At 36.8% G+C, this 21,013-nt stretch overlaps 1 protein-coding gene and 1 long non-coding RNA gene across 5 annotated transcripts in view; one reads left to right on the top strand and one right to left on the bottom strand.

The window, feature by feature from the left end:
• Positions 1-21,013, bottom strand: part of LOC138442276 (uncharacterized) — a 257,527-nt gene that overhangs the window by 191,799 nt on the left and 44,715 nt on the right. The gene's annotated exons all lie outside the window — the stretch shown is intronic.
• The window catches only part of MYOZ2 (myozenin 2), a 37,390-nt gene continuing 20,345 nt past the window's right edge, over positions 3,969-21,013 (top strand). The window contains exons 1-4 of one of the 2 annotated variants that reach the window (XM_069593391.1): positions 3,969-4,244; positions 4,765-4,855; positions 17,183-17,262; positions 20,365-20,534. In XM_069593391.1, the coding sequence (XP_069449492.1) occupies positions 20,376-20,534 (159 nt within the window). In that variant the 5' untranslated portion in view covers positions 3,969-4,244; positions 4,765-4,855; positions 17,183-17,262; positions 20,365-20,375. The remainder of the gene's footprint in view (positions 4,245-4,764; positions 4,856-17,182; positions 17,263-20,364; positions 20,535-21,013) is intronic. The other variant, XM_069593390.1, reaches the window with a different exon arrangement.

The raw sequence follows: 21,013 nt of genomic DNA, 5'->3' as shown, positions 1-21,013 counted from the left end.
CTCTCTACCATGACCCACCCCTCTTGGGTGGCCCCACATAGCATGGCTTAGTTTCATTGAGTTAGAAAAGGCTGTGGTCCGACTCTACACATGGACATCATCAGATGGTCAACACCGAAATCAGATTGATTATATTCTTTGCAGCCAAAGGTGGAGAAGCTCTACAGTCAGCAAAAACAAGACCGGGAGCTGATTGTGGCTCAGATCATGAACTCCTTATTACCAAATTCAGACTTAAATTGAAGAAAGTAGGGAAAACCACTAGACCATTCAGGTATGACCTAAATCAAATTCCTTATGATTATACAGTGGAAGTGAGAAATAGATTTAAGGGCCTAGATCTAGATAGAGTGCCTGATGAACTATGGACGGAGGTTTGTGACATTGTACAGGAGACAGGGACCAAGACCATCCCTACAGAAAAGAAATGCAGAAAAGCAAAGGGGCTGTCTGGGGAGGCCTTACAAATAGCTGTGAAAAGAAGAGAAGTGAAAATCAAAGGAGAAAAGGGAAGAATAAGCATCTGAACGCAAAGTTCCAAAGAATAGCAAGAAGAGATAAGAAAGCCTTCCTCAGCGATCAATGCAGAAATAGAGGAAACCAACAGAATAGGATAGACTAGAGATCTCTTCAAGAAAATTAGAGATACCAAGGGAACATTTCATGCAAAGATGGGCTCGATAAAGGACAGAAAGCTTCTAACAGAAGCAGAAGATATTAAGAAGAGGTGGCAAGAATACACAGAAGAACTGTACAAAAAAGATCTTCGTGACCCAGATAATCACGATGGTGTGATCACTCACCTAGAGCCAGATATCTTGGAATGTGAAGTCAAGTGGGCCTTAGAAAGCATCACTATGAACAAAGCTAGTGGAGGTGATGGAATTCCAGTTGAGCTATTTCAAATCCTGGAAGATGATGCTGTGAAAGTGCTGCACTCAATATGCCAGCACACGTGGAAAACTCAGCAGTGGCCACAGGACTGGAAAAGGTCAGTTTTCATTCCAATCCCAAAGAAAGGCAATGCCAAAGAATGCTCAAACTACCGCACAATTGCACTCACCTCACATGCTAATAAAGTAATGCTCAAAATTCTCCAAGCTAGGCTTCAGCAATACGTGAACTGTGAACTTCCTGATGTTCAAGCTGGTTTTAGAAAAGGCAGAGGAACCAGAGATCAAATTGCCAACATCTGCTGGATCATCAAAAAAGCAAGAGAGTTCCAGAAAAAACATCTATTTCTGCTTTATTGACTATGCCAAAGCCTTTGACTGTGTGGATCACAATCAACTGTGAAAAATTCTGAGAGAGATGGGAATACCAGACCACCTAACCTGCCTCTTGAGAAACCTATATGCAGGTCAGGAAGCAACAGTTAGAACTGGACATGGAACAACAGACTGGTTCCAAATAGGAAAAGGAGTACGTCAAGGCTGTATATTGTCACCCTGCTTATTTAACTTCTATGCAGAGTACATCATGAGAAACGCTGGACTGGAAGAAGCATAAGCTGGAATCAAGATTGCCGAGAGAAATATCAATAACCTCAGATATGCAGACGACACTACCCTTAAGGCAGAAAGTGAAGAGGAACTAAAAAGCCTCTTGATGAAAGTGAAAGAGGAGAGTGAAAAAGTTGGCTTAAAGCTCAACATTCAGAAAACGAAGATCATGGCATCTGGTCCCATCACTTCATGGCAAATAGATGAGGAAACAGTGGAAACAGTGTCAGACTTTATTTTTTTGGACTCCAAAATCACTGTAGATGGTGATTGCAGCCATGAAATTAAAAGACGCTTACTCCTTGGAAGAAAAGTTATGACCAACCTAGATAGCATATTCAAAAGCAGAGACATTACTTTGTCAACAAAGGTCTGTCTAGTCAAGGCTATGGTTTTTCCAGTGGTCATGTATGGATGTGAAAGTTGGACTGTGAAGAAAGCTGAGCGCCGAAGAATTGATGTTTTCGCACTGTGGTGTTGTTGGAGAAGACTCTTGAGAGTCCCTTGGACTGCAAGGAATCTCACCAGTCCATTCTAAAGATCAGTCCTAGGTGTTCTTTGGAACAACTGATGCTAAAGCTGAAACTCCTATAGTTTGGCCACCTCATGTGAACAGTTGACTCACTGGAAAAGACTGATGCTGGGAGGGATTGGGGGCAGGAGGAGAAGGGGATGATAGAGGACGAGATGGCTGGATGGCATTACCGATTCGATGGACGTGAGTCTGGGTGAACTCCAGGAGTTGGTGATGGACAGTGAGGCCTGGTGTGCTGCAATTCATGGGGTCACAAAGAGTTGGACACGACTGAGCAAATGAACTGAAACATACCATTTACTACCTTGAACTGTCGAGCCTGTGATCAGCCACCTACTTCAGCTGCATACAAAACAAACCTATCCCTTTAGTAGCCACCATCATCTTATAATCAAGTGACTGTTTATTACAATTCTGTTTCCCCAAGTGTTTGACATAACAGGAAAAGAATTCCAAACTCTTGCCAAACCTTAAATGCATTCTACAATTAATCTCCAAACCACTCATTTATTCATTCATTAAATGAATATTGAATGTCCACCAATATATTAGACACAATTCTTGCTGCTGAAGATTTAAAACCTAAGTCCTTAGGAAGTTCATATTTTAATAGGAAAAAGAGATATGAGAGACAGATTGATAAAAGGATGATAGGTAGATAGATTGATAGAGATAAAGTAATGTGGATATGTCCTTGAGGCAAAAACTGAGAGTTGTCACCCAATAATCATTATCATCTTTGTCAGTAAGTTAAACTCTGAATTTAACTGGGTCCATGGCCACCCAGCATAAAATTTACATTTCCCAACCTCTCTTGAGCTGTGTATGGTTATGTGACTAAGTCCTGCCAACGGGATGTAAACAACAGAGATCTGAGCCATATCAGGCTATGTTTGAAAGATATCATTCCTTTTTAATTTTTCCCATTGGCTGAAATAAGAGCATGCTGACTAGAGCTGAAGCAGTAATTTAGGCCCAAGGGTCTTCATTTTGGGGACAAGGAAGCAAGAAGTTAGAGGTGACTGAGCCCCTGATAAATATGTCAATCACATCAACTCTAGATTATTTATCTCTGGGAAAAGTTCATGTGTGAGAAAAACAAACATTTCCATCTTTTTGAAATTTCTGTTTTTAGGGTTCTCTGTCACATGCATTAGAATTTTAATCTAAACTAATACAAAAATATTTTAAAGATAAAGCAGAGTAAGGGACAAGAGTGTGGCTCTGTGTAGTATTTTAGACTGAGGGTGATTAAAGGGTGACTGAGGAAGGACTTTGAGGAATCAATAGTTGGGAGGAGTTCTGAATGCGTGAGTAAGCCAAGTGGTAACAGGAGAGAGTATTCCAGGAAGTGGGACATAGCAAAAGAAAAAGGATACAGGAGGAACATGCTCCTGTGTTCAAAGATCAGCAAGGTAACCAAGATGGCCTACATTATCAACTTCTTATCCTGATTCTCAAACAGGAATACTTGACTCCAGACCTTGACGAGATCAGGCAATTTTGTAGGACTGTTCTCTACAGGGTCTCTTCAGGAAGACTCATGACTCAGCTACGAGTCTAAACTTTTACTCAGATTCAAGGCTTAACTTTTAATGCCCATTACAAAAAGCTTCTTCACTTCACCCAAGTATCACCCATTTTTCTGAAGTTAGCATAGGTTCTCACTCTTGCTTAAGGGATGGCATTATTTAAGGGATAGCTCTGCCCTATATTGCTTTCTTTCTTCTTGAAATCCTCAGACACTGTTGTCAGTGCTTCCACTTTAATTTGTGAATAATCCATCATTCTGTTCTAATTCAAGTACGTATCTTTTGCCACCTCGATTAGGATGCAATGTAAGACTTATATCTTCAAAATTTAAAAAAATCTCTTTGGGCTAAACAGAAGGTGGTCCATAGAAACCTTCTGTATGTTCATTCAACCATCTCACAAGATAGAAACACAATGGAGAGAACCTAATCTTTCTTGGTTCCTCCCTTTCGCCAGGAAGATATGAGTAGCTGAAGTATTTGGTGCTATATATAGTCAGTTGATGTCAGCTGGATGCCAGTCTCTTCAGAAAGGCTCACTCTCCAGTTTGAGTCAGAACTAGGGACCATGCCGTCCCAGGCTCAAGGATAAAAACCATCGGGCCCAAGTGCCATCCATAGTCCATCTCCAGTCTTTCCTCCACAAATTGGGATTCCTCCTTCCTGAAAAGCAAGGTGAGTATATCGTTTCCTAAAATGTTGTATTAGTCAATTGTCCAAGGAAGTTCAGAGCTGTGACTCATTAGTGGGCTTTCTTTGCTTTAAAGGACAGCGGTTGATGCCAATATTAAAATGCTACCACCAAAGAGTTCTTATTTAATCTGGTGTCCTGTCTTCATTCTTACAGTTTGCTGGAACTGAAGGCCAGTAAGGAAGCAATGACAGGTTAAAATGAACTGTGAAAGTGAGAAAGGAAGGGGAAAGGAAGCCAGCTCTTTCATTGCTTCTCATTGCCCAATAATGATTGTACTAGTATATAGATAAGATGGCCTGGAACTGAGAATCAGCCTCTGTTCACTGTGACATTGCCTGTCAATGAATAGCATACTCTGTCACCAAACAAGGAATGGTATTAAAGCCTTTCAAAGGAAAGCAATAATAAAGAACAAAGATGCTCTCCTTCAAAAGGATGATTATAAAATATTGCAAATGAGTTCTTCACATTGCCTCAATAATGTTTCTTTATTTTTAACAGGGAACAAAAAAAATCATGCTATCACATAATACCATGGTGAAGCAGAGGAAAGAGCAAGCATCAGCCATCATGAAGGAAATCCATGGAAATGGTATCAGTGACAATCCTTCATAGCATTAACACAGCTCAGCACTAATGTAGACCCTTCCTGATGTTATTTAATATTCTATAGTTTACTTTCTTTAAATTCTTGCTATTCTATCATAACAAACCTGGAGCTCCAGGGGGTGTGGAAAAGCCTATGGTAACTAATCCTTTTGTAGTCATCCTTTCTCATTTGAAAGCTATTTTCAGATGAACAACTGTTCTAAAGGAATGAAGCAATCTGACAGCTGATGTACATTCTGCTTGGCTTGCCTTTCACACTTCACATTATAAGTTAATATCACCACTCTCAGATCATTTATTTTTTTCTTTTTCTGTTTTTTTTCAGACAGGTCTTATGAAATCTTGTGTTCCTTGTCCATCCCACAAGATCTATATTGATTTCTTTTACCATAAATTGTATAAATTATTCAAAATCTGTTCTACTATCCCTTTAGGAAAAAAAATGTTGTTAAATTAGAATTCATATTAATTGTGAACTTCTTTAACACTGAAATAGTCTTCATATTTAGTAACTGATTTACCAAGACATTTTGTGTGGAAATCTACTATTTATAATTTCTAGGAAAATACAGATTTCCTATAGTCTCAAAACATACAACTCAAAACAATTTTAATGTAAGATGTAAGGTGATACATCACTCTTTTCTCTAAGTTCTAGTAAAAATTCTAGACTCTAGTACTTTATATATTGCATTTTGATTGTTGTAATGGAAATTCAACTTTGACTAAAAGAATAAAAGAAACTGAGCAAAAGATAGTGTCAATTTTAAAAGCAAATAAGTAGAATATCTAGATTCCTTTAAGGGCTGATTTGAGCCATTCCAGAATGTATCTGTGGAGTTTTCAGGGCATCTCTTTGCTTCCCTTCGATTGACAAGGAATATGATCTTTTACCTGAACAATACTGAAACCTAAAGAAATGAGATCTGGTGAAGGCAGCTGAGAGCAGGCATAAGGGTAGCATTTTTTTCTTTCTCTCTTTTAAATTTGTATTGGAGTATAGCTGATTTACAATGCTGTGTTAGTTTCAGGTGTACAAAGTGTAGCATTTTCATACTTCACCTTCCATAATGTGAGCTGAATAGAACCAATCAGAGATTGTGTTAGATGCTTCCCTCATAATGTAGTCATATTTAAGGATTCTGTTATTAAGTTTGTTTTCATTTTCTGTAATATAAAATCATCCAATATAAAATAGCGGATTCAACTTAGTTCTGTGTTTTAACTATCATTTTGAGTTAGCTTAGAATAAGTGAAGATAATTCTGAATCAGACCCCAGAACTAAATTTGTACCAATGTAAGTTTCCAAAATTCATGCTTCTTTTCATTTTTTTATGCTTCTTTGTATCTCTTGCTTCATGTTGTTTACTTGAAATTGTTTTAACAGCTTCCCTGATCAGGAAGGCAAAAATCAGATAATCATTTGAGTTTGTAACTAAACTTACTTACTTTCAAACTAGGCTTGGGATAATTTATCATTTTCTAATTATGTCATAATCATAAATCAGTCCTTCATTTTAATTTATTTCCAGTTTAAATCATGTTTTGAATTCTACTCTATTACTGATACAGACCTATAAAGAGTATCTTTTTCTTTTTTTGTAACATAACTTTTAAAATGAAATATAAAGAAAAAATACAATTATATCTCAAGGGATAAAAAAAATTCTCAAAACTACTATCTCATCACCAACAGGTCTTGGCCATGTAAAGTCTGCTAAAGCCTCCCTCCCAAATCACGGGTAGATTTCCAGTCCCTTAAGTAGAGTCACATGCTCTGCCTTAGTTTGGAGGTCAAGTACTACAGATAACACACGGATAATCACAGACTCTTTCTTAACTCATCTCAACTAAAATAGCTGTAGTACTTTAGGAAGTAATTTAAATAATCTCCCTCTTTTATTTCCTCTGACATATTACATGGAACTTTACTATTTGTATATGTCATATTGTTTAGAGATGTGGAATTAGATGGGCATCATTTTTCCTAAGGAGGCAGAAATGAGACATGGAGTGCACAGAAAACATTTTTAGGAACAATCCTCCAAATTTTCAAACACTTCACACCAGTAAAAACCTGGATAATGTATGATGAAGCATACCACAGTCTTGATCTTAATTCTAAGACTAAATAAGTAAAATTTGGACTGAACTGTCCTTTATAAAAATGATCAGAGAAGTTCTTCTCCCAGTCTACATTCTTCTTCCATTCCCTCTTCCCCTTGTGCATCAAGATTTTTTTTTTTGCAGTATTATAATTCATTTATTTTTTATATTACTTTTCAGAAACATATAGCCAGGAGGAGAATGAAATGTGAGAATGAGATAGCTAAATGGGTTGCTTTCTAAACCTGAACTAGAAGTTCAGTCTGGTTCTTATTGTGGGGAGAGAGACTATAGTTAGTGAGCCTTGAGATCCGCCAATAGAAAACTACAAGAATCAAAAGAAGAGTTTTTCATCACAGCACTCACTTAATCTTAAGGAGAAATAACCTCAAAGAATCACAGGAAAATCCTATCCATACAGACTAGAATACATTGAACTGGATTGCCTGAGTAAAAATGAAGATGACCCCGCCTCTAACAAACCCCAAAATGTTCACTCATTATGGAGCCATCATGATTTGGTGTCAAGTTATGTAACAGAAGCAAAAATACTACACTCTCAAAAGTAATTAATAGAAAGCATCCCTTAATACTAAGGCAGACCGTCCTCGTCATCACCTCCAGATGATCATCATCATGGTCATCACCATCAGCATCAGGAGTGTTAGAGCTGATGGTAGTAACTGTTTGGTGCTACAGCTGTGATACAAGACCTATAAGTATTAAACAGAAATATCAGAGCCATGCTGTTACCGTCTAACAAGTGCTATTCTAAGAGACAAAAACACAGAAATATTTTGCCATTATTGGTGCATGAATTAGTTATGGAGACAAGAAAAGACTGCTTATAATGGTGGGAAAATGCCCACCAATCCTGTGCTATTTCTCCTGAAGCTGTACCCATTCTCCAGTGGTGATCGTGTTTCTCTCTCAGGAACTCATTTGAGACCCAGGAAGGGTAGGGGGTGAGATAAATGAATAGTAAGCAATAAGTCGATAGAGAAAGAGAAGGGGGAATGAGAATGGAAGAAGGAGAGGCACATTAGAACAACTGGCTTCTGTCAGAAATGGTGGGGAAAAGGAATTAAAACTATGTAAGAACTGGGAGTATGCTGGCCCCTGATTTTAAGCACAAATACATGTAAGAAGTAGAGCTTTCAGAAATAGAAAGACTACTGTCTCAGTGACCCTACAGCTTCCTCACCTGGTTTTGTGAGGGCTTCTTGGGCATGTTTTCGTTTGTTTGTTTGTCTTCCCTCATGACTGGTGAACAGCTGGTGAACAGTAAGAGTGCACAGAAGACTGAGCAGGTATTTCCTGTGATTTCAGGAAAAGAGGTTAGTCTGTGTTCTGAAAATAGGAAGCCAGGTTCTAAATGGAGTGCTGTTGTTGATATGGTACCAGGAGCCCTGGGTTCCAGACCAGACATCTAATTCCTCACCTGAGACTGAAGAGGTTGGGTTTGTTGAGACATCTACTTTTAAAATTTCATGACTCTAATGTATTGAGCTATGTGTGTTTGAGTTTCCCCACCAATAGCAAAGGCAATGATAATACTGACACAAATTGCAGGGACACATAATCATGATGTCTTAACTTTCAGATGAAAGACTAAGGTGAGGAACCCTTTTACTTTTCCTATACAAGCATATCTCAAACTATAAGTGATCAAGTTACTGGTATAAAAATGAGGACACAAGGAAGGCCTTAAATACCACAGATCAAATATAAAAAGTCTGGGGGAGAAAAAGAACTTACCCTAATGCTTCAATGTACAAGTTTGAGAGTTTTCTTTGGTTTAAAATTTCACATTAGCATTCTCATAACCCTGAGAAAAATCATGCATTATTTTGAAAATCAGTGTGCAGTAATATGTTATAAAATCGTGGATATTTCTAAATCTGCCATAGATTTCTAGACCTCTAATAAGGCCTTCCAGAAAAGTAGCAGCAGAGAACCAGGCTAAATTCCAGTTTATACCAAAGTTGAAATGATAATGTTTAATTCTAGCCATAATTTCATCATCCTAATTTCTTTATTGTCTTTTTCACTTTAACATACTCTAGATGTACATCCTATAAACAGTTCTGGTTGAATTACTGGTTAGTGTAATTCAATTTGCATACTTTAATACATTGGTAATCTCATTTTTTAAATGTTTATAGATTTACACAGTTTATAAGTGGCAATACTTTTAACAGTAAAGTTTTGAAAACTTTATAGTTTAGAACTCAAATCAAGGCAAAGAGATACAAAGTAGGAAAATATGGAATTCCAGATGAGTTTCAAAACCAACTTTTTTCTTGTAGAGAAAACTATTAGAAATTAGTAGTAAACTTTTAACCAAATGTAGACTTTTAAAGCACTATTCAAAATCAAAATCAGTCTGGACTATTAACTTTTTTATATAGCATGTATATATGCATATTTCAGTATGCAATGATGTATATTTATGGATTACTATTCAGTGCATATAGGTTAACTGCAAGCAGGCTGAAGAGTCCTGTGTAAATACAGAGATCTCTTGGATTTAAGCAGGCTTTTAACTAAATTGATAGGACCACTCTCAAGTAAATCAGATTCAATTATCTCCCTGTCTGTGGCTTTGCCCATTCTACCAGAATTGCAGCTGCTAGTAAATTTCGTAGGGAAACAGTTTTAAAAGATTTTTGTCTTACTACAATTATTTGAATATCTTTATAAACTGTGAATTGGACTCACTGATCTAACTAAATATATAACACTGGCAGGATAAAATTTTCAAAATACAAACAGAACTATCTGTGCATCCATAAATCCTTGCTGACTAAGTTTCAGAATGTTAACCTATGAAATAAATGTGAAAAAAAGAATGTTTCCTTTTGTAAGAATTTAGATCCAGGGTCTGCTCATAAGACTACATATTGAAGAAAGGTTTGAAAAAGAAATAGATCACATTTTCAAAGACCACTGATACCTCTCCCACCAAAATGCATTTTTTCAATTGGTTTCCAGTACTCATAGTAATGTGGCTAAAGTGGAAAGAAAGCACACTCAAAAATCAAAATTTTGAACTTTTTAATGTAAGATTTAAAATCTTAATCTAACTAGAAAAAATGCATCTGATAAAGAATATTAGTTACAATTATTTAATATCTCTAGTAGATTGGAAAATGTGGAGTTTTTTTGTGGAAATTAATTTTCTTATGGTCAAGACCCTAAAGGTATATTTTAATATTTTTTATAATTGGATATTTAATCCAAAATAACCACTGATCTCCCTAAAATAGCAGCAAGCTATAATGGATTAAGTCCTATAAGATCTTTAAAGAATAAATGGAAAATTCTGGATCACTATGAATGACATCAACAGGAAAGTATGTCTAGCAATATTATTTTCAATAGATGATCTAATGCCACAAAGACAACCTTCTAATCCATCAGGGCAAGGATATGAACCCTGAATAAGTTATATCATTTATCAGGCATCCAGATAAAACACACTGTTAAGACCCTGCAGAGGTTTGCAATAAAGAGCAGGGAACAGCTGAACTTGGATTCTGTCTGCTCAGTTGAGAGAATTCTTCACTCTGAAAATTTAAATAAATGAGTGTTCATACGCTAGATTTCCCAACTCATAGATGGTCTGGAACTCGAGCTCCAGTGACATCATAAACTCAACTACTGGAAAGGAAGGGGAAAAAAACCTTGGAAAATTTGGTTTATGTCTTTTATTGTTTGTTTATGCAAAACATGTTGACTTTAAATGTTCCTATGTCTATTAGTATGTTAGTGAATATTTAACTGGTTTTTTAGGTGGGGAATGCCTGTTTGTAGAGTTTGCAAAATTCTCTTACTATGAACAAGTCTGAGCTACCATCAAGGAGAAACTGAATGCAGAGTTGGGAAGAGGTGTGTAGTAATACAATACTAAAGTATTTCCACCATACAGATATAATAGATATAAGAAAACATCAAGAGCATTGATAATAGCAAAAAGAAGTAATTATAAAGTGATATTTCTGAGTATCTATTGCTTTCTTTTTAATACAATTTATCTAATCATTAAGTTTATATAATTTAATTTTAATAGTGGCTATGTTCATTGACTTTAACTACTAGCTCACAGAATTTCTGAAAATTTATTGACTCTTTGTGAGCCAGGACAAGCCTGCTTCAGATACCAGTAGACTTCTCATGAAGTTATCTCATCCCAGAGATCCACGGTACCTTTAGATGGTCATTCAAAGCCAATGAATTCCTTGTCTGTTACTTACAGAGTAAGAGAGATAATTTAGGCTTAACAAAAGTAAGTATGAAGAATAAGACAAGAGAGCTGAGAGTTGGTCAATTACGTGTGCCTTCTCCTCTTTCCTTTTTGTCTCTTATTTCTCTATTGTGGTATAAATTTACTGTAATAATGGATTGCACCAGCTGATTATTGAGGGTAGGTAAGTTCCTCATGGCTCTTGCTATACATCTATTCCTTGCAGCAGCTTGAGTGATAATTACTGTGTTTTGCTAAAAAGGAGTGAATGTTTTTTATGAGTCCAAACAAGTCTGGCCAGAGGTATAGTTTATACCTCTGCTCTTTTTTCCCTTTCTTCTTCGAGACTCCCACTGATGGGTTTCTTGGCTATCCTTCTTTACTCTTTCTTGTGACTCCAATCTTAATAAACTTTTTGGACCTATATCAGTGGGATGAAGATCTGAAGATAATGACCATATCAGTTAGCATGCTTTTTAAGTTGAAAACAGCAGAAAATCAGAAACCAACTAGATTGAAAAATAAAGGGAATTTACTGCCTAATATAACTGAAAAGTTCAGAGGTAATTCAATAAATCTTCATCTGGCACCTCAAGTATGTTATTAAGAACCAGTTTCTTTCTCTGCTCTGATTTCCTTGGGGTAAGCTTCACCTCATGTCTGGCTCTATCATTTTATCAAGTACATATCAACAGTTTATGGGACAATATGCATCCATGCTTATATGTAGCAGGAAAAGAAAGTATCTTTGGCACAGTGTACACAAAGAAAAGTCCTGGTATCTTCTCTCACTGGCCTAAGTCATTACACACCTGTTCCTGTATCAATCACAAAGGTAATAATTCCTGTCAAATATACCTCAGAGGACTATTGTAAATCTAAGGGGCTAGCGGGATAGGATTCACTTAGGTCATGTGGTTATTTCAGAAAGACTGGTGTAATCAGCGGTCATTAGGAAGAGGAAAATGAGAGAAAAGTTTTCTCAAATCCTTGTCTGGAGTCCCCAAATTAAACTTATGCCATAGCTTGAAATTTAGAACTTTTAGAAAATAATAATACATTATTTCCTTTTTCTAGATTCTTTATTTTCAGTTAACTGTCTATAATGACTCAAACTGGTAAAGAGGAGAAAGAGAAAAGCTGCATCCTTGTTTTGGTTTCCTTATGGAAAACCTTTATAGCATTAATTGTAAGGAGAAAGATTCCATAACAGTTAAGTCCCCTACCTATGAACTGTCAGGTTGGAAGCTTTCAAAGATGCCTGTGTGCCAGCTCTTGTACTGTACTACTGTACTTTTCAAGATACTGTAAGATTATAAATGTTTTTTGGTGAGTGTGTTTTTTATGTATTATTTGTGTGAAATTATTACAGTATGGTGCTATATGGCTGATTGTGTTAGTTGGGTACCTAGGGTAACTTCATTGGACTTTACGAATATGCACTCTTTGAATGGAACTCTTTCACATATAGGGGGCATACTGTACTATAAAGACTGTCATCTTTGCATTTTCTAGTGGTTGCCTGGTATGGGGCATTTTTTTAGTTCTTGAAAATGTCCCAGTTGAAAGGTTTTTCAGGAAAAATCTAAATTTCTTTAAAAACATTACTTGTAATATATAATTGTTAAACAGAATGTGTATTCCTATGGATTTCAATTTTCTGTAATTCTTTTTATCTTCTCTGTCTTGCATTGCTAATTGAATTCTTTCAAGAAGCATTTAAAGGAGATTTCCCCTCCACCCCCTAGTATTGTGACGTGAAGTCAAAGTAGCTCAGTCATGTCCTAACTCTTTGCCCCCATGGACTATAGCCCATGGAATTCACTAGGCCAGAATACTGGAGTGGGTAGCCTTTCTCGTCTCCAGGAGTTCTTCCCAACCCAAGATTGAACCCAGGTCTCCCACAATGCAGGCGGATTCTTTACCAGCTGAGCCACAGGGAAAGCCCAAGAATACTGCAGTGGGTAGCCCATCCCTTCTCCAGGGGATCTTCTGGACCTAGGAATTGAACTGGGGCCTCCTGCATTGCAGGTGGAGAATCAACTGAGCTATCAGGGAAGCCCTAATATTGTACCAAATTACTATAAGCAATATTGTGGCTTTTCTATCATTTGTGATCTAAAGGGAACTTATTTTGATTCCGGAATAAAAAAGCTGAAATAGTTCACTCCTGTCACACTTTCTAGAATACTGAGGGATATAGACATACCAAAAAATAACCCAGTTCCTCCTTCCATGTGGCAAGCACACAGTAACAGAAACTCCAAACACTTGCAAATAAAAAGAAGTGAGTATTCCTTGCAGAACTCAGAGAGCCAGCAAACAAGCCCCAGGAAACTATAAAATAGTCTCACTCACTCTGCTGTTGGCCTTCACTCCTCTTCCATAAGCTACTTCTGTCATCCCAGAGACTGTAAAGCACAGAATTATTATTTTCTTTTCCATCTTAACAGACAATGCCATTCTGCATTCATTAGGAAGTGCTATGACAAAATTTTAAATTGAACATGTTAATTAGAATAGACAATTTTTTGGAGCGGTTTACAGAAAAATTGAACACAAAGTTAAGTAGTGTTCCTATATACCCTTCTTCTTCCAACATATAGTCTCTCCTATTACTGACATCATAGTGTATTATACTTGCTGTGATTGATAAATCAATATTGATATAGTATTATTAATTGAAGTCCATAGTTTATGTCAGGGTTCACACTGGCTTATACTGTTCAGTGGGTTTCAAGTGAATGCACACTGTCATGTACCTGCCATTATAATATCATGCAGAACAGTCTCCCTGCCCTAAAAGTCCTCTGTGCTCAGCATCTTCATGTGCACTCCCTCCCCATAGGCGCTTGACAACCACTGATTCTTTTCCTTTCTTACAAAGTTGTGTCTTTTTCAGAAGCTGGAGTCACACAGTAACCCATTACATACTGGCTTCTTTCACTTAGCAATATACATTTAAGGATCCTTCATGTCTTTTCATGGTTTGATAGCTCTTAATTAAACTTTTCATTTTGAGATAAAAGTTTACATGCAGCTGTAAGAATGAATAGGCTTCCCAGGTGGCTCAGTGGTAAAGAATCTGCCTGCCAGTGCAAGAGACAAGAGTTTGATCCCTGAGTCAGGAAGATTCGCTGGAGAAGGGAATGGCTACCCAATCTAGTATTCTTGCCTGGAGAATTCCATGGACAGGAGCCTGTGGGGTAGCAGAGTTGGACACAACTGAGCTGAGTGACTGAGTACAGATGCGTTTAAGAATACAGAGCAAACCCAGTATGTTTTCCCAGTTTCCCCCAATACCAACATCTTCAAAACCATGGTACAATATCACAACGAGAATATTGACAATATCACAAAGAGAACATTGACATTTATGCAGTCAAGAGACTCCTATCAATCAGTAATCTATCTCCTATATATATATATATTTTTTTTTCATTTTAAGATGCTGTAAAATGGAATCATACATTATGTAACCTTTGAGGATAGCTTTTCTCACTCAGTGTAGTTCCCTGGAGGTAGATCCAGCTGTATGTTTCAATAGTTTGTTCGCTTTTATTGCTGAGTACCATGCCATGGATGGAGCATAGCGTTTTTAACCATTTGTTGTTGTTTAGTAGCTAAGTTGTGTCCAACTTTCTTGAGACCCTATGGACTGTAGCCCACCAGGTTCCTCTGTCCATGGGATTTCCCAGGCAAGAATACTGGAGTGGGTTGTCATTTGCTTTTCCAGGGACTCTTTCCAACCCAGAGATTGCATCCACGTCTCTTGCATTGTAGAATTATTTACTTGGGAAGCCCCTTTTAACCATTACTCATTAAAGTACACTTGACTCTTTTCTTATATTAAGAATAAAGCTGTGAACATTTGTGTATAGGTTTTTGTGTGAATATAAAACTTTCATTTCACTAGAATAAATGCCCAGTATTGCTGATGAATTCTATTTTCTATTTCACTTAGTTCAATGAATTTTTTATTTCCTTTGAGACTTCTTTGACCCACAGATTGCTTAGAAGTATTTTTTTCTTGTTGTTTCTAAATATTTGGAGATTTTCTTGTAATCGTTCTGTTACTGATTTCTAGTGTGATTCCACTGTGATCAAAGATCATACTGTGTATAATTTTCACTCTTTTGAATTTGTCAAAGCTTATTATATGGTACAGGAAATGGTCTATCTTGGTGTATTCTCTATGTGCACCAGAAAAGAATGTGTAACTTTTGCTGTTCAGTAGAGTATTTTACAAACATTTACATCCTGCTGGTTGATAGTGTCATTGACTTCTTTTATATCCTTGCTCATTTTCTGTTGCCCTATCATTTGTTGAGAAAGGGATATTGAAGTCTCCAACTATAATTGTGGATTTATCTATTTCCCCTTTTAGTTCTATTAATTTTTGCTCCATTTGCAGCTCTGTTTTCTGATGAATACACATTTAGTAGTTTTAGGTCTTCTTAGTGGACTGACAGTTTAATCATTATATAACATTCTCTGTCTCTGGTTATTTCCTTTGTTCTGAAGTCCACTTTATCTGATATTAATATAACCACTTCTACTTCCCATTGATTAATGTTTGTTTGATATCTTTTTCTATCCTGTTACTTTCAATTTGCCTATATTGCTAAAGGTACTTATTTTTGAAGTGGGTTTCTTCTAGACAATTTATATTTGGGTCATGTTTTTAAATCCAATCACTAGTCTCTATCCTCTAATTAGTATATTTTTAGCATTTATATTTAATGTAAAATTATTGACATAGTAGACCTTAAGTCTATCATTTTATTTTTTGCTTTCTGTTTGTCTGTTTTTTACTTCTGTTTTCTTTTTCTTAGTTTCCTATGGGGTTTCTTGCCTATTTTTCAGAATTAAATTTTTATTTACCTCTAGTTTTTCAAGTATATATTTATAGTTTTTAGTAGTTGTTCTATTACATTATATATGTTTAATTTATCAAAGTCTACTGATGTTGTCATTTTATCAGTTTAAGTGCAGAAAACCTACCTACCTTTATGTCTATTTACCTCTTCCTGTTTATAACTGTTACCTATTTTCTACGTACATTTATAATTATATCTGAGAGGTTTATAATTTTTGCTTCTAGAGTCAAACATAATTTAGAAAACTCAAGAGGGAAAGGAAAACTTATTGTATTTATCCACATTTTTGCTTACTGTAATCTTTTCTCATTCTTGATGTTCTAAGTTTCCTTATTTTGTTTCCATTTTGTTTAAAGAACTTCATTTAGTTATTTGCTATGGTCTGAATATTTGTGTCCCCCTAGAATTCATATATTGAAATGCTAGTGCCCCTGATGGTGTTGGGAGATGAGGCCTTTGGGAGGTGATTAGGCCATGAGAGTGGGGTCTTCATGAATGATATCAACACCTTTATAAAAGAAGCCCAAGAGAGCTACCATGTCTCTTCCACTACATGAAAACAAAGTGAGAAGTAGGCAGTCTGCAACTCAGAAGAATGACTTCAACTGAACCAACTATGCTGGTACCCATATCTCACACTTCCAGCCTCCAAATCTATAAGAAACACATGTTTCGCTGTTTACAAGTCACCAGTCTTGGATGTTTTGTGATAATAGCATGAATCAATTCTTTTAGGGTAGGTCTCCAGGAAAAATAATCTCCTACTTTTCCTTCATCTGAAGTGAAGTCGCTCTCAGTCGTGCCCAACTCTTTGCAACCCCATAGACTGTAGCGTACCAGGCTCCTCTGTTCATGGGATTTTCCAGGCAACAGTACTGGAGTGGATTGCCATTTCCTTCTCCAGGGGATGTTCCCAACCCAGGGCTCGAACACAGGTCTCCCGCATTGTAGACAGACGCTTTACCGTCTGAGCCACCAGGGAAGTCCTTCATCTGGAGATGTCTCAAATTCCCCTTTATTTCTAAAGAATATTTTCACTTGGTATCAGATTCTGGGTTGACATTTCTTTTCTTTCAGCATTTTTGTGCCACTTCCTTCTGGTCTTCATGGTTTGTGATGAGAAATCTACTGTCATTCTCATTTTTTTCTCCCTATAGGTAAGTTGTCATTTTTCTCTGGCTGCTTTCAAGATTTTCCCTTTGTCTTTAGTTTTCAGAAGTTTATGATATGTCTTGTTGTAGAGTTCTATAGATTTATCTTTTATAGAATACTTTTTGCTTCCTGAATCTGTAGGTTTATATCTCTTGCCAAATTTGGGATGTTTTCAGCCATTATTTCTTTGTGTACTTTTCCAACCCCAAATACCTCCTCTCCTTCTGGGACTTCAGTGATACAAATGCTGTATCTTTTGTTCTAGTCACACTGATCCGTAAGGCTTTCTTTACTTTTTTTCCTATTTTTTTCCTCTGTTGTTCGTATTGGGTAATTTCCATTACTCTGTCTCCCAGTTCACTGATTCTTTCCTTTATCCCCTCCATTCTGCTACTGAATCCATCCACTGAACTTTTTATTTGGGCTATTTTTTCAGTTCTGAAGTTTCCATTTGGGTCTTTATAACTTTTATTTCAGTCATAATTTTTTTTCCTTTGCTAAAGTTTTCTAAAATTTTCCATTTGTTTCCAGAAACTTTGTAATTGCTCTTTGAAGCATTTTTATCATGGCCACTTTAAAATCTTTGTTATATAATTTTAATATCTCAGTCTTCTCATGCTGGCATCTATCTTTTTTCCCATTTAGTTTGAGATCTTCTTGTTTCTTGGTATGACAAATGAGTTTTTTATTTGAGCCTGCACATTTTCATATTATATCCTAAGACTCTTGCTCTTATTTAAGCCTTCAATTTTATCTATACTTGTCTGACATTGCTTCAGCAGGGGAAGGAGAATGGCACCTCATTCACCACTGCCAGGTAGAAATAAGAAGCCTCAGTTGGCCCACAGTGAAACTTGAGGAGGGTCACTTAGTTACTATTAGGTGGTGGGAGTTCAGAATCTCCACCTAGTCTCTACTAACTCTGCAGGGGTTGAGGGTTGTTACTGGCTAACAGGGACAAAGTCCCAGCTTCCTCCTTGGCCTCTCAGATACCACCCTTATATAAGGGCGCACTGGGGCACCTTGTTATAGCTTTGCAAGGGTAAAATCCTGGGCTCTACACTTGAAATTTGTTGATATGGGTGAGGCTAGTGTTTTTCTGTGGCATTTGGCTAAAGTAGAGTAGCTATTGTCTAAAAGTTTCTTGTCTTTGTAGGCTGCTCCTTTCCTGGTCTTGGCTAGTGAGAGCAATCTTACTGTAGGTTTTTGGCTGCACCTGCTGCATGTTTATCAGTTAAAAGCATTTTCAGCTCCAAGTCTGGGATATGTGGGGCCAAAAGAAACCCAAAGAATTAGTACCATGTTGTTCCTTGGTCCGGAGGTCCCTAGCTGCCTTCTTCCCTCCAACTTTTAGTCTTATGTTTATTTTATACTAATGTCCAGGATTTTTAGTTTTACTTAGTAAATGTACAGGGAAAAGTAGATCTATTCTATCTTCACAGAAACAGAAGTCTTGATATTACAATTTTTATAATTAGCAGAGTGTCTCTTCTAGTAACATCAAGATATATAAGCAAAGTGATTTCCTCAAAGCAAAATGGGGAGAAAATTTATAAGCAATTTTATTATTTTATCCCTAAAGACCTCAAAAAGCCTAATTATTAGGGTTAATTTGTAACATCAGAAAATGTTGTCCCAATCTTCCAGAATATTTATTTTATGAATGGTCCAATTTTTCTTCTCTGCATTTAACAGCAGTCCACAGTGGCAAAGGAACTCTGTGTGTTAACAAAAAAAAGCATTTCTGATTAAAGGAGCAAGTAGAGGAGTTTTAGTTCTTTGAAATTTCAGAAAAGTCCTTCAGCACTAGAAACAGAAAATAATAGTTGTTTAGTAAACATCTCCTCTATTTAAGGCATGGAGGACACAAAGACAAAAAGTGCAAATCACAGAATAAGTAAAATGGAATCAAGTAATATTGATTCAGTGCTATGAGAATACAGAAAAGGCATAAATAATTATGAATAGAAATTTTAGAGAAGGAATTGACAGAAATGGCACATAAACTGGATTGAGAAGGACTATTCAATACTTATCACCTACCTACTTTATGTTAGGCTCCTTGATGCAAGATACAGAATTAACAGTATTCTGACAGAGAAATGGGTGGCATGAGTCAAAGCATAAGCATTCTTGTAATGGAGACAGTTCAAACTGATACATAAAAATGCTGGGAGTCAAACAGAGCTTATGAACAGAACTATGAGTGGTACTGTTTGATAAGTCACTAAATAAGAAAAGAATAAATTAATAGTGTCATTAAACTTTACTCACTCTTTTATGTGCCAGGTATGATACTGTTTGATAAGAAACATTTTATTTAATCCTTACATAAAACCTATGCAGTAATATTATTATTATTAGTCCCACTTTAGACATAAGAAAATTGAGGTTTACAAAAAAATAAGCAACATACCTATGATCATACAGTTAGAAAGTAGTAGACCCAGGATTTAACCCAAGGCAGTCTGAGTAAAGAGACTCTATTTTAGTTACTATACTAGCATATTGTTATTGTTTAGTTAACAAGTTGTGTTGGCTCTTTTGTGACCCCATGGACTGTAGCCTGTCAGGCTTCTCTGTCCATGGAATTTCCCAGGCAGAAATACTGGAGTGGGTTGCCATTTCCTTCTCCAGGGGATCTTTCCTACACAGGGATGGAACCAGTGTCTCCTGCACTGGCTGCTGCTGCTGCTGCTGCTAAGTCGCTTCAGTCGTACCCAACTCTGTGCGACCCCATAGACGGCAGCCTACCAGGCTCCGCCGTCCCTGGGATTCTCCAGGCAAGAACACTGGAGTGGGTTGCCATTTCCTTCTCCAATGCATAAAGACGAAAAGTGAAAGTGAAGTTGCTCAGTTGTGTCTGACTCTTCACGACCCCATGGACTGCAGCCTACCAGGCTCCACCGTCCATGGGATTTTCCAGGCAAGAGTACTGGAGTGGGTTGCCATTGCCTTCTCTGCCTGCATTGGCAGGCAGATTCTTTACTATTGATCCACCAGGGAAGCCTATTTAGCATATAACAGATGGTAAATTATGAAATTTAGCAGAGCATTTAAAAATGCTTACCTTAGGGTTTTTCATGCACATGAATATTGTTTTACAGATGTAGATGTCATGCACCTGGGCAAAAAAGTCAGCATCCCCAGAGACATCATGTTGGAAGAATTATCCCATCTCAGTAACCGTGGTGCCAGACTATTTAAGATGCGACAAAGAAGATCTGACAAATACACATTTGAAAACTTCCGGTATGAAACTAAAGCACAAATAAACGTAGGTATAACTTGATAATACGGTTAAACAAATGGGCAGCATTTCTAAATGTATATGTATTATTAAATTCCCAAATGAGTATTTTACAAATTTTCTTTTCATTGATTCTGTTACACTTTTTTTCATGATAATGAGTAATTTAGGTGGATAAACGAATATTATGCCTGATATGAGTGTCTTTTTGGTTCAGTAGAGACACTGCATGTTTGTAGATTTGGCACTGAAGAACTGGTCTGTTCTGCTAAGAGGAGGGAGAGGGAGTGGAGACTGGTGGAACTACAAGTTTCCGTATCTTATCACCACTGGTTAAATGTTTGGGATGGAAACAATTCCAAAGCACACAGTGCTCCATAAAGCAAGTAGAAGCATTTTACTAGCTGAAAACATCCTGGCATTGAAAGATGCCTGGGAACTAGGCACAGCTGATCTCCTTTCAAAGTATCCATTCCACGTTGTATAGAGAAGTCTGGTACTCACTG

This window comes from Ovis canadensis, chromosome 6, assembly GCF_042477335.2.
Source record: "Ovis canadensis isolate MfBH-ARS-UI-01 breed Bighorn chromosome 6, ARS-UI_OviCan_v2, whole genome shotgun sequence".
NCBI lineage: Eukaryota > Metazoa > Chordata > Mammalia > Artiodactyla > Bovidae > Ovis > Ovis canadensis.
This window is presented reverse-complemented; position numbering and strand designations above follow the sequence as displayed.